Source organism: Xenopus tropicalis, chromosome 4 (assembly GCF_000004195.4).
Source record: "Xenopus tropicalis strain Nigerian chromosome 4, UCB_Xtro_10.0, whole genome shotgun sequence".
NCBI lineage: Eukaryota > Metazoa > Chordata > Amphibia > Anura > Pipidae > Xenopus > Xenopus tropicalis.
The window spans coordinates 47,168,522-47,182,697 of record NC_030680.2 but is presented as its reverse complement, the minus strand read 5'-3'; the positions used below and the strand labels follow the sequence as shown (position 1 = coordinate 47,182,697).

Sequence of the window (14,176 nt, the reverse complement as noted above, 5' to 3'; positions counted from 1 at the left end):
AAAAAAAAAAATCACTAAAATCGTTTTTTTTTTTGCCTAATAATATCTGCGGTCAGAATAACAGTTTGAGTATTTTGGCTTGGGCAAATAAGTTTTACAGACAAAGTCAAGCGTACAACAACTATGCATAACTGAAAATGCAATAAAATGGCTAAAAATGCAATAAAATACCTAAAAATGCACCAAAATCACAGAAAATGTAGTAGAAACACCAAAATAATACACAAAAGGTATTGTGCAGTGTGGTTAGCGAATATGCTATCCGCAATGGCAATAAAACATTTTTTTCAGGCAAGAATAAAAACGATGCGATAAAAAAAAAAATTACAAAATTACATAAGTGTGTGTGTACATTAGGTAAAATGTGTTTTGTGTGCATGTGTGCGAGTGTGCAAGTAATGATGTGTAAGTGTAAGTGCTGTGAATGTTTGAAATCCCCCCAACTCCCCTAAAATGTATGTGTTTGTGTGTAAGTGTGAGTATAAGTGTGTATTAGTGTATTATGTGTGTGTATGTGTGTTTTTGTGTGTATTTGGCACTTCTGCAGTAGATCGTGGATCTGCAGGGAGACACACAGGCAGCAGTCCGGCAGTGAGTAGGAGTGGCAGGAAGCAGGGGGGCGAGCAGAGGGGGGGAGCAGAGAAAGGGAGAAGGAGATCGTGAAAGCCAGGCACGGATTGCACGTGCCTGGCTTTTCTTAAGGGGCCCCTGGGCGATTGCCACTCGTTCCCCCCTCTGACTGTTGTCTAGAGGCTGGGGAACGAGCGGGGAGCGAAGAAGTGGCTTTAAAGGACAAGGAAAGTCTAAAAACAACATGAGCTCAATAACTTAGCCTTAACACAGTCCTTAACATATTTCCTGAACTCACCGTGCTGTTGCTTAATCTGGCTCTGACATGGAAAAGTCTTGTCAGTAAATGCAGTACCTGCTCTAAGCCTGTGCAGCTTCCTGTCTCACTGAACACAGATTGTCCAGGACACAGACATGCTCAGTGCGCAGCAGAGAGCTCTGTTTTTTTTTTTTTTTTCCTTTCAAGATCTGCAGTCTCTGAAGAAATGTTTGACCCCCCTTAGCCCCGCCCACTTCACTCTACTGTCCAATCGGAATGCTCCTGTGTTTTTTCTAGTCCTGCACAGTGCCTCTGGCTGCATTTGCTGTGCTGAAATCGAGCTGGATAGAGCAGAAAGCTGCTACCTGCTATCCCACAGCCCCAGTCCCTTCCCAGAGGCTATTATCCCCCCACTGCTACTATAGGCACCATCTCTCCCTACTATACCTGCTATCCCACAGCCCCAGTCCCTTCCCAGAGGCTATTATCCCACTGCTACTATAGGCACCATCTCTCACTACTATACCTGCTATCCCACAGCCCCAGTCCCTTCCCAGAGGCTATTATCCCACTGCTACTATAGGCACCATCTCTCCCTACTATACCTGCTATCCCACAGCCCCAGTCCCTTCCCAGAGGCTATTATCCCACTGCTACTATAGGCACCATCTCTCCCTACTATACCTGCTATCCCACAGCCCCAGTCCCTTCCTAGAGGCTATTATCCCACTGCTACTATAGGCACCATCTCTCACTACTATACCTGCTATCCCACAGCCCCAGTCCCTTCCCAGAGGCTATTATCCCACTGCTACTATAGGCACCATCTCTCCCTACTATACCTACTATCCCACAGCCCCAGTCCCTTCCCAGAGGCTATTATCCCCCCACTGCTACTATAGGCACCATCTCTCCCTACTATACCTGCTATCCCACAGCCCCAGTCCCTTCCCAGAGGCTATTATCCCCCCACTGCTACTATAGGCACCATCTCTCCCTACAATACCTGCTATCCCACAGCCACAGTCCCTTCCCAGAGGCTATTATCCCCCCACTGCTACTATAGGCACCATCTCTCCCTACTATACCTGCTATCCCACAGCCACAGTCCCTTCCCAGAGGCTATTATCCCACTGCTACTATAGGCACCATCTCTCCCTACTATACCTGCTATCCCACAGCCCCAGTCCATTCCCAGAGGCTATTATCCCCCACTGCTACTATAGGCACCATCTCTCCCTACTATACCAGCCATCCTACAGCCACAGTCCCTCATCCCACAGCCAGTCCCACTATCCCACAGCCACAGTCCAACTATCGCACAGCCATCCCACAGCCACCAGCCATCCCACAGCCACAGTCCCACATCCCCAGCCTTCCCACTATCCCACAGCCACAGTCCCACATCCCCACTATCCCACAGCCACAGTCCCACTATCGCACAGCCATCCCACAGCCACAGTCCCACATCCCCAGTCTTACCACACTCCCACTATCCCACAGCCACAGTCCCACTATCGCACAGCCATCCCATAGCCACAGTCCCACATCCCCAGTCTTACCACACTCCCACTATCCCACAGCCACAGTCCCACATCCCCAGTCTTACCACACTCCCACTATCCCACAGCCACAGTCCCACATCCCCAGCCTTCCCACACTCCCACACTCCCACTATCCCACAGCCCCACATCCCCAGCCTTCCCACACTCCCACTATCCCACAGCCACAGTCCCACATCCCCAGCCTTCCCACACTCCCACTATCCCACAGCCACAGTCCCACATCCCCAGCCTTCCCACACTCCCACTATCCCACAGCCCCACATCGCCAGCCTTCCCACACTCCCACTATCCCACAGCCACAGTCCCACATCCCCAGCCTTCCCACACTCCCACTATCCCACAGTTCCACATGCCCAGCCTTCCCACACTCCCACTATCCCACAGCCACAGTCCCACTATCGCACAGCCACCAGCCATCCCACAGCCACCAGCCATCCCCAGCCATCCCACAGCCACAGTCCCACATCCCCATAAAAATCTGGGTGCTTCAAACCCTTCTTTCCCCAAACTTACTCAGTGCAACTATGGCAAGACGAGACCTGACAAACGAGCGCGCCAATATGACGAGCGTTACGTCGAAGGGGTCACGAAGCTGCGCATGCGCAGTAAGATCAGGCGAAGGGGGAAGTGACGTCAAGGGTTTTGAAAATGTCGGTGCCAAACAACAAACACGGGCAAATCTTCTTAGGGATGGTGCGCCGATCCAAAAGCAGCAGGTAACTTTGTAATGTAGCGATTCATGACAGGGGCTGGTGCCCTTTCCAAATATATTAATATCATTTTTTTACTTTCCTTCTCCTTTAAAAGCCGCTCCTCCTCTCCCAAATCCGGAAGTGCAGCAGGTCGTAGAATCTACGTCCTGTGGCACTTAGGTACTTTGGTACCCAGGACGTAGATTCTACGTCCTGTGGCACTAAAAGGGTTAAAGGTCATGAGAGTGGGAGATGTTTGTACTGTCTTTTCTCTGCCTCCTGACGAAAGTCCCTGTGGGGGACTGAAACGTTGAGGTCTGTAATGTTCCTTTTTCATATTTTGTAAAATAATGTATCTTTTTTCAAACAATTTAAATCCTGTGAGTGCTGACACTTTGTCTTATTGTGCTATATTTGATCTTGCACCCAGGTATAATCATTGTTAGTGGTGTGCACCGCACCAACTGGCTGTCTAATTATATCTATATATCTATATATACAAAGAAGAGTGGAGCACACCCTATGGTGGTTCAAAAAAGTGAAAAAGTTTATTCAAAAAAGATCCAACGTTTTGAGTACCAACTGTACTCTTCCTCAGGGACAAACCAAAAGACCAAACTCACCCACCCCCTAGAAATACCCCTCCAAGGAAAAGAGCGCCAAAAACTAGTGCAGGTAACCATAGTGACACAAATAAACAAAAAACAGAGACGTGTGGGGAACAGATCAGCATTATATAAGGCTTATATAATGCTGATCTGTTCCCCACACGTCTCTGTTTTTTGAGAAGTTAATTTAATTGTGATCTCAGCTCTGCAGATTATTTCTGTGTGCTTAAGGACCCATTTATTTTTCAAGTACAGCTGTCTTGGTATTTGATGCCCTCTCTAAAGCTGTGCTTATATGATAAGATCAGCAAGATCAACAAACAAGATGATATATACATGATTTGCCCACCAATACATATTCCATAAAGGGCCAACAGCATTTTCGTTGTATACACTGAGCCCCTTAGTCACTGGTCGTTGCTCTTTTCATTTGTGTAGGTAACATCATAATGGTCAAAACCAGCTGGATGCAATAATAAACCATATAGCAGCTCACAATCCTTGCTATCTCCAGCCACAGAAAGTAAAAAGAAAAGCAAATGATGCATGCCTCCCTCCATCAGATGCTGCTGTCCCCATTGTATCACCTATATATAAGTAAGACCAGCACTCAGCTCAGCTAATTATTTGCATACAGAAAGAAAATAATAGTTTATTGCACTGTTTTATATCTCCATTAATCTTACATGGATCTACAACCTCAGGTGTAATACTGTCATAAAACCTCACAGCATTATAGTGATAGAAAACTATACTGTTGTATTAATGGAGAAAGAAAGGTAAAAACTAAGTAAGCTTCAAAAAGGTCTATGTAAATACAGCCATAAGCACTCATATAAATGAGTGAAAAGATTTCTTGTGTCTGTAATTCATGTGCCAGAGACAGGCAGCTCTGTGCTGTCTCCTCTCTCCTGCCCCCCCCCCTTCCTCAAGAATGCTAAGAACTCACTCCCCCCACCTTAGGAATGTGGATCTGAGCCAATCAGCAGGAAGCTGACTCATAGTCTAACTGAGCATGTTCATTTGGTCTGGGTGTCTGTGCAGGAGTGAGGCATTATGGGAACTTTCTTTACACAGCTCAGCATTTTTTCTTCCTGTTTGGCTTCTGATCATCTGAACAGGTGAAATATTGGGAGACTTAAGAGCACTAATGAGACAACTGAAGGTATGCCTGCATCTTGAGATTAACTTTTTATTAGCCTTTCCTTCTCCTTTTTATCTGAACTTTACCTTTATACCATGATTTATGTCTTCTGCCTTGTGCAGTAGCATTTTGTCAATAACTTACTAAACCACGCACAAGAAAAAGTTTTAGTTTGCACGTATTTTTGTGTACATACACATTATTATATAATTTATATTTTATTATATTTTACAATAAAGATTGTAAGCTCTTTTGGGCAGGGCTCTCTTCACCTCTTGTATCGGTTATTGATTGCTTTATATGTTGGCCATACATGGGCCGATTCTAGCTCCCGATATCGGTCTAAGGACTAATGGGCCCGTTTAGGTGGACTAACGAGGGGCCTGCCCAACCGACATCTGGCCTGAAATCGGCCAGATATGTATTGGGCAGGTTAAAAAATTTATTCAAGCAAGCGGATCTGAAGGTGTATGGCCACCTTTACTCTGTATGTCCAAAGTATAAAACCCACTCATTGTACAGCGCTGCGGAATATGTTGGCGCTTTATAAAAAAAATTGTCAATAATAATAATAATAATAATAATAATAATAATAATAATAATAAAGGGTACATATTATTCTCTTTACAAACTACAATAAATAACCACAGAAAAAGAGAGCACCATAAAGGTGATCTCAAAAGACTCCAGTTAGGTGCACCATTCCCTCCCCCTTATACCAGATGAATCAGTACCAAAGAATGAAATAAAACTTAACTTTTAATAATAAACTACTAAAAATACTAATGGGTTCTTCCCTTGAGGTTAAAATTAGTTAAACACAGAGGGTGAAATCTGAACCTTATGGTTCCTGGAGGTTTTTTTTAAATGGGGGGTTGATCTGTTCATTGGCAAGGGGTGTGGGGACAAGGAGAGAAAAGGGTCAATTTGTTTCACATTCAAAGTGCTGCAGTAGTAAAACTCAAGCTTGTCATCTGTATGACGAGCGAATGTTACAAATGTATCCTTTTTGGTTAGCAACTAAAGTATTTCTTTGCCTAAGGCTTTTTCACCCACACGGCGTGTGTTGCAATTGTCCCAGAGGCTTCGTAACAAATGTATCAAGTTTCTCCCCGTGCCTCAGTAACAGGGGCGCTTCTACCATTAGGCGAGTTGAGAAACTCGCCTCAGGCGGCAGAAGCTCCCCAGTTACCAGGGGCGGCAAAAAGCCGATTTTTAAACCGGAAATTCGGCTCTTCTAGTGCAGAGAGCGCAATTGCGCTCTCTGCACTAGCGATCTCACCGCCCCCGGACCCGCTCCTGCGCTCAAAAGGTAAGCGCTGGGGAGCGGGGGGGCGGCATCCAGGAGCCGCCTCAGGCGGCGATATGTCTAGAATCGCCCCTGCTCAGTAAAGCCCATTCCTGCTACAGTGAAAAGCACAGTGCGGGAGAGGTAAAAATAAAAAATGTTTTGCTCGTCTCAGACGAGTCACGGCGCAATTAATCTAACTAATAATGTAGATAAAGCTGCACTGAGGTGTCCCGCTCGTCTCAGACGAGTAACGGCGCGAATAGTTTAAACTAATTAAGCCATAGAGGAACGCGTGCAATCACTTGTATTGTCTGCTATTTAGAAGAATATAGTGCCGAATCTCCTTGTCCCCACACCCCTTGCCAATGAACAGATCAACCCCCCATTTAAAAAAAACCTCCAGGAACCATAAGGTTCAGATTTCACCCTCTGTGTTTTTTAACTAATTTTAACCTCAAGGGAAGAACCCATTAGTATTTTTAGTAGTTTATTATTAAAAGTTAAGTTTTATTTCATTCTTTGGTACTGATTCACCTGGTATAAGGGGGAGGGAATGGTGCACCTAACTGGAGTCTTTTGAGATCACCTTTATGGTGCTCTCTTTTTCTGTGTATATTTTGGTCTGTTACTCCTGATGCACATTCTCCTTCCATCCTCACTTGATTTGAGATCCCTTTATGGGGGAATATAATTAGACTTGAGATATATCCAAGTGGAAGGTGCAACCGTATTCTCTTTATTATTTTGAATACAATAAATAACCATATCCCACTGACCTTTTCCATAAGATGCTGAGATATGGAAGAAGACTCCAAAGTGTATATCTGTTAACATAAGGAAAAAGTCAAAATTAGACAGTGGATTCTAGTAACTCCTCTTTAAGAAATATTGTTGGGCCTAGCTGAGCCACCAGAAACAACTTCTGTGAGATGCATTACTCAAAACCTACTTAACTCTGTACAGTCAATGTTATAATAACCTGTTTAATAGCTGCTTAAACTGAACAAAAGGCTATGTGAACCAAGATTAGGTTCTGTTGCATGAGTAAGTAAGGTTACAGGTCTTAGTTAATCCTCTAGGTTTGGTACAGAAAATGACAAAATATTAAATTAAAAGTGGTTTAGTTCAACATGTAGGATACTTACAGCAGATGTATGAATAGAGTATACAATACAGAAGTTGCAGTGTGACCGTTAGGTCATACAGTACAGTAAGCGTGTGATATGTATACATATTTTTAATTATATAACTTGAAGTAGGGCAGCACTGCACATTTCTATACTGCATTCATAGGACAGACGGGGGGCACAAACACTGCAATTAATAAACTACACAGTTACAAAGATTGTGGCATTGTGACACAGCAAATTCCAGTAAAGCTTACTATTTGGGCCAATATAGTACAACAGGAGTGTCACAGCTGTGTATAAAATACTGTACAATATTCCATAAAACTTCCAATGGTCATTAATAAATTTAATCTAACAACACTGATATTATTGTTAATAAGACACTGCAGTCTGCATTGCCTACAGCTAATATACTGTTGCTGCATTATCAGTTAAAAATGTATTAGCATCGCATGGTGGACCAACTCAGGAGTAACCAGCCTACACTCCCTAACTACGCACAACAAACCATTAACCACGGTACAAATAATGGACAAATTCCAACCTCCCCCACAGGAAAAATACAGAGCTTCACTGCTAGCGCACTTTATACAACAACAGGCTAAACTGGGAGACCTTAACACTATAAGTTCCACAGGACTCGAAACAATCTGCCAACAAGCCTCACTACAACCAGGAACCCTCAGCCTGATATATAAACTGATCAACCAACCACCACTAAACAGTAAAAAACTCAACAGTATGCTAAAATGGGAGAGGGACCTCAACACCACCCTCACAACAAAGCAATGGGCCCAATGTAGCGAAACAGCTAACAAAGGAAGCACTTGTGTAACAGTGAGGGAAACCTCCATCAAAATCCTCCACAGAACGTATCTAGTCCCGTACAGACTGAACAAACTCTACCCAACCTGTAACCCGCAGTGCTACAGAGGATTCCCAGAATTAGGAACCATGCTACATATATGGTGGAACTGTGACATCGCCTCGAAATTCTGGGACTCAGTAATTCATATGTTGTCAAGAATATTCCACACACAGTTCCCCAAAGACCCACTAACTCTGCTACTGGGAAAAAAGCCACCACGACTTACAAACTCAGGACACAGGCTGAGCCAACACATACTAATGGCTGCCAGACTGATCATTGCTAGCAACTGGAAAAAAGCAGGACTCCCATTGAAAACAAAGATAATCTGCATAGCCACCAATGAAAAACTTTCATATATGTTACAGAATGACATGGAAGCCTACGACAAAATCGTATGCCCTGGCTACTGCATAAAAATGACCCTCAGCTGTTTATGGCTATTAGAGCCTAATCATAGAGTCATATTGCTAACTACAATATAACAAGAGATACCCCCTGTTTCGCCAAATCAAAAGGTCCCAGCCGCTATAACATCGTTCTTTACTGTAAATAGTTATGATTTCATGTTTTCATACTTACTCCTCTTTTTTACTTTCCTCCCTCCCCCTTTTTTTTATTCTCTTTTTCTTTTCATTCTCCTTCTCTTTCCATGTGCTCATTGCCTTACAATAATCTCCTGCCACTCATGCTACCAATCAATAATGACTGTAGTAATGCAGAATATTGTAATGAATAACTTGCTAACAATGTAACGCAACATGGATAATAAAACTAATAAAAATTGTCAGTTTTAAAAAAAAAAATGTATTAGCAATAGGAAATTGTCAAGCTATTGGAGAAGACAGAGGAAAGTAGCTGCGATGAATAACAAATGAAAAGTACTCAGAAGATGAGAATTCCCTGAGACCTGAACAGAAAACTATATTTCTTCCTGTTTAACTTACCTGTCTTGCACCAAGAGAGTGCGCCAGGACTGGAAGCAAACTTCCATCACTCACAAACAAACACGTACTGCTAGGAGTCGCAACCTACAAAAGAAAACAACAAAATCACTTGAGATAAACAACTAAAACATAGGGTCATGGCACACAGGGAGATTTGTCACTCGTGGTTAAATCTGTGCTACCACGCGCAACAAGTCACCTCAAAATGCCTTCCCACCTGCAACTTCGACTATCTTCAGAAAACAAAGCACCAATGCACTTTATTGCCGGTGGGAAAGCATTTTAGGGAGATTTGTTACCTGCAGTAGTCCAGATTTAATGGTGGAAGACAGCTCTTCCCAAGGCACTATAACCCTTAAAAAAACGATACCCCCAAACAATGTAAGTCTCTTTACAAATATACTGCATAAATAAGTTACAGACTGCATAACGAGTGTGGGAGCTGCTAAGCGAGTGTTGCATGTGAATTAAGTGTTTGGCAGGCGTTAAAATAAAAAGGCGTTTAAAACTAAAAAGGCAGTATACGAGGAATTGCACACTGGAGACTGTAAGTACCCAGAGGCAATATGAGTTTTAGTGGGATTGCGAGTGTTACTCGGTGTGTATCTAGTCACATGCAAGTGACCCTGGAGCAGCAGTTCCATGCAGCACCTACTTTTGAGAGACACAGGTGGGTTTTCCTCTTGGAATCTGAAGTGCAGATTTCAGTGGGAAACGGACTGCACTGAGGGCAGCTGGAAACTTGGGGGAGGACAGAAGGCTTACTGAGCAACCAATGGCAGGGGCCAGTGTAGTGGGGGTGGAGAAGGGACAGTGGAGGTTAATGAAGGAGAAGTTTGTAACAGTCAAGAGGGGAGGTAGGGGACAGAAGGGTAAACCAACAGATTTGCCATTTTAGGTGAAGATGCTGGGGAAGACAGCTCTGAACTGGAATGTGGGAGCAGGCTGACTCTCAGAAGACCCTGGGAGCAAGCTACTCTAATACAGGTGCGGGAGTAGTGCTAGGAAGAGAAGACAGGCTATAGTTATAGGATTGATAACAAAGCTAGGTTGAAAAATGACGTACGTCCATCACGTTCAAACATAATATATATAATATATAACCTGCCTTACTGCTAGTTGATCCAGAGGAAGGCAAAAAAAACTCCATCTGAAGCTGCGGAGGGGAAACAATTCCTCCTGACTCCAAGATGGCAATCGGACCAGTCCCTGGATCAACTTGTACTACAGCGATCTCCCATAACCCTGTATTCCCTCACTTGCTAAAAAGCCATTCAGCCCCTTCTTAAAGCTATATAATGTATCAGCCAGTACAACTGATTCGGGGAGGGAATTCCACAACTTCACAGCTCTCACAGTAAAAAATATTTTCCGAATATTTAAACGGAACCTCGCTTCTTCTAAACGGAGTGGGTGCCCTTGTGTCAATTGGAAGGACCTACTGGTTAATAAAGTATTAGAGAGGTTATTATATGATCCCCTTATTTATTTATATATAGTTATCATGTCACCTCTTAAGCGCCTCTTCTCCAGTGTAAACAGACCCAACTGGGCCAGTCTTTCTTCATAACGGAGACATTCCATACCCTTTACCAGCTTACAGTGGATATAAAAAGTCTACACACCCCTGGTAAAATGTCAGATTCCTGTGCTGTACAAAAATGAGACAAAGATAAATCATTTCAGAACTTTTTCCACCTTTAATGTGACCTATAAACTGTACCACTCAATTGAAAAACAAACTGAAATTGTTTAGGTGGAGGGAAGAAAACCAAAAAAACTAAAATAATGTGGTTGCATAAGTGTGCACTCCCTCTTCTAAATGGGGATGTAGCTGTGTTCAGAATTAAGCAATCACATTCAAAATCATGTTAAATAGGAGTCAGCATACACCTGCCATCATTTAAAGTGCCTCTGATTAACCCCAAATAAAGTTCAGCTGCTCTAGTTGGTCTTTCCTGACAATTTTTTTAGTCGCATCCCACAGCAAAAGCCATGGACCGCAGAAAGCTTCCAACGCATCAGAGGGATATCATTGTTAAAATATATCAGTCAGGAGAAGGGTACAAAAGAATTTCCAAGGCATTAGATATACCAGGGAAGACAGTGAAGACAGTCATCATCAAGTGATATGGCACAACAGTGACATTACCAAGAACTAGTCGTCCCTCCAAAATTGATGAAAAGACGAGAAGAAAACTGGTCGGAGGCCAAGAGGCCTACAGCAACATTAAAGGAGCTGCAGGAATATCTGGCAAGTACTGGCTGTGTGGTACATGTGACAACAATCTCCTGTATTCTTCATATGTCTGGGCTATGGGGTAGAGTGGGAAGATGAAAGCCTTTTCTTATGAAGAAAAACATCCAAGCCAGGCTACATTTTGCAAAAACACATCTGAAGTCTCCCAAAAGCATGTAGGAAAAGGTGTTATGGTCTGATGAAACCAAGGTTGAACTTTTCCAAAAAATATGTTTGGCGCAAAAACAATACTGCACATCACCAAAAGAACACCATACCCACAGTGAAGCATGGTGGTGGCAGCATCATGCTTTGGGGCTGTTTTTCTTCAGCTGGAACTGGGGCCTTAGTTTAGAGGGAATTATGAACAGTTCCAAATACCAGTCAATACTGGCACAAAACCTTCAGGCTTCTGCAGGGGGGCCCCAATGTGAACATACCCCCATATGATCTATCATTTCTGTTATTTCAGCTTCTGCAAAATCAACACATTTCCATCATTTTATGTGGGATAAAGCTAGTAAAAACTACCCTCACCCCAGAAAGTCATATATTTTTGGAAAGAAGACATTTCCCCAAATCTAAAATGGGTACCCATGTCTTTCTACTTCAAAGTACCAAGCTGCAAAGCTTTCCTAAAGTTGGCAATTTTAATAACATTTCCAAAAATCACCTAAAAATTTCCAATATGCAGCATCTTATTTGCTACAGGTCATTAGGTAACCATATAAAACACCCTAAATATGAACCCCAGATGTCTACTGAACAGTTTGATGCCCACTGTACATAGGTTTAATAAACCACATGACACTTAGAGACCCCAAAATATAACTTGTGCACACTAATTTCATGGCTTACCTTTACCTAATTCATAAACATATAGCAGTTTTATGTTGGATAGAAGCTGCAGAAATGTAGGGTGACTCCCGAAAACCATATATTTTTGGAAAGTACACATTCTAACAAATCCGACATGGGTAGAGTCCTTTCTACACCAAAGTGCCGATCTGCATAGCTTTCCTAAATGTTCTGGTTTCTATGACATTTCAGAAAACTGCCTAAAAATGTTGCAATTTGCCACATTTACCTCACACAATTTCTTGCATACAAAGGCAAATCACACCAAATAGGAACACCAGAGGTCTGCTGAACAGTTTGATGCCCAATATGTGAAGATATACCAAAGTCTGCAGTGTGTACTGACCCCGAAATGAAAATAGCGCATATGGATTCCTCGCCTGCCAACTCAGCTTTTGCATACAGAGCCCCCTGACAGCATATTATGTGCTGTAAGACCCCCTAACTATACAGAGACCCATAAAAAAATATGAACTTTCACATATGGCGCTTCGGCTTGTGCAATTATTGCACCCGGTATGTGTATTATGTGCCAGTACGGAGAATCTAAAAAAACATATTTTCCGAAAATACACATTCAAACAATACAAAAATGGGTAAATACATCTTTCTACTGCAAACTACCAAACTACAAAGCTATGCTAAAAAGAATGTTTTTTTATAACATTTCTGAAAATCGTTACAAAGCTTGCATTTTACCTCATTATGTACCCCACATTTCGTAACGTACCAACATAAAACACTCTAAATATGAACACAGGGGTCTACAGTTTGATATATGCATAAATTTACCAAACTATGTGGTGTACAGAGGAAGCCAAATTGAAATACAGCAGACAGAATGTCCATGTGCAAAGACAAGTAACAAAGAGCAATGTGAAATGCAATAATATTGCTAAAATCCCCCAAAAAAATCACTAAAACCAATGTTTTTTTTTTCCTAGTGATATCTGCAGTCTGAATCACAGTTTGAGAATTTTGGCTTGGGCAAATAAGTTTTACAGGCAAAGTCAAGGGAACAAAATGCATTAAAATGCCTAAAAATGCACCAAAAAACACAGGAGAGGGGTGAAAAAGTTTAATAAAAACACCAAAATAATAAACAAAAGGTATTGCGAAGTGCGGTTAGGGAATACAATATCCGCAATGGCAATAAAACAATGCGATAAAAAAAAATACCACAAAATTGCATAAGTGTGTGTGTGAACACTAGGCAAAATGAGAGTGTGTGCATGTGCAAGTAAGTTTGAGTGCTGCAAGTGCTGTGAATGTCTGAAACCTTCCCCCCCAAAATGTATGTGTGTGTGTGTAAGCGTAAGCATAAGTGTGAAGATCTGGCTGAAGATCGCAGGACAGATGCAGGAGGGACCCAGGAGCCGTCTTCTGTCCAGGATCCGGTGAGTGGGCAGGAAGGGGGGGAGAGCAGGAAAAGCCAGGCACGTAGAATCTATGTGTCTGGCTTTTCCCATGGGGACCCTGGGCAATTACCATCTTGTAGTCAGAAAGAAATTTTTCCCCCTCTGATGCAAATTAGAGAGGCTTCAGACAAGGTTTTCTGCCTTTGCCTGGATCAACTAGCAGTTAGGCTGGTTATACATAGGCATTAGGGTAGATAGATGTCTTTTTTCAACCTAACTTACTATGTATGTTACAAGCTCATATGTAAAACCCTGCTTCATCTAAATAAACAATTTTCATAAAAATATACAGTCATGGCCAAAATTTTTGGCACCCCAGAAATTTTTCCAGAAAATCAAGTATTTCTCACAGAAATGTATTGCAGTAACACATGTTTTGCTATACACATGTTTATTCCCTTTGTGTGTATTGGAACAGAACAAAAAAGGGAGGAAAAAAAAGCAAATTGGACATAATATCACACAAAACTCCAAAAATGGGCTGTACAAAATTATTGGCACCCTTAACTTAATATTTGGTTGCACACCCTTTGGAAAAAATAACTGAAATCAGTCACTTCCTATAACCATCATTAAGCTTCTTACAC

At 42.4% G+C, this 14,176-nt stretch overlaps 1 protein-coding gene across 4 annotated transcripts in view; it reads right to left on the bottom strand.

The window, feature by feature from the left end:
• The window catches only part of prmt7 (protein arginine methyltransferase 7), a 95,132-nt gene that overhangs the window by 33,333 nt on the left and 47,623 nt on the right, over positions 1-14,176 (bottom strand). For all 4 annotated transcript variants that reach the window (XM_031900119.1, XM_031900120.1, XM_018093070.2 and 1 more), the window contains 2 exon segments: positions 9,075-9,158; positions 6,906-6,953 (listed from right to left, as the gene is read on the bottom strand). In XM_031900119.1, the coding sequence (XP_031755979.1) occupies positions 6,906-6,953; positions 9,075-9,158 (132 nt within the window).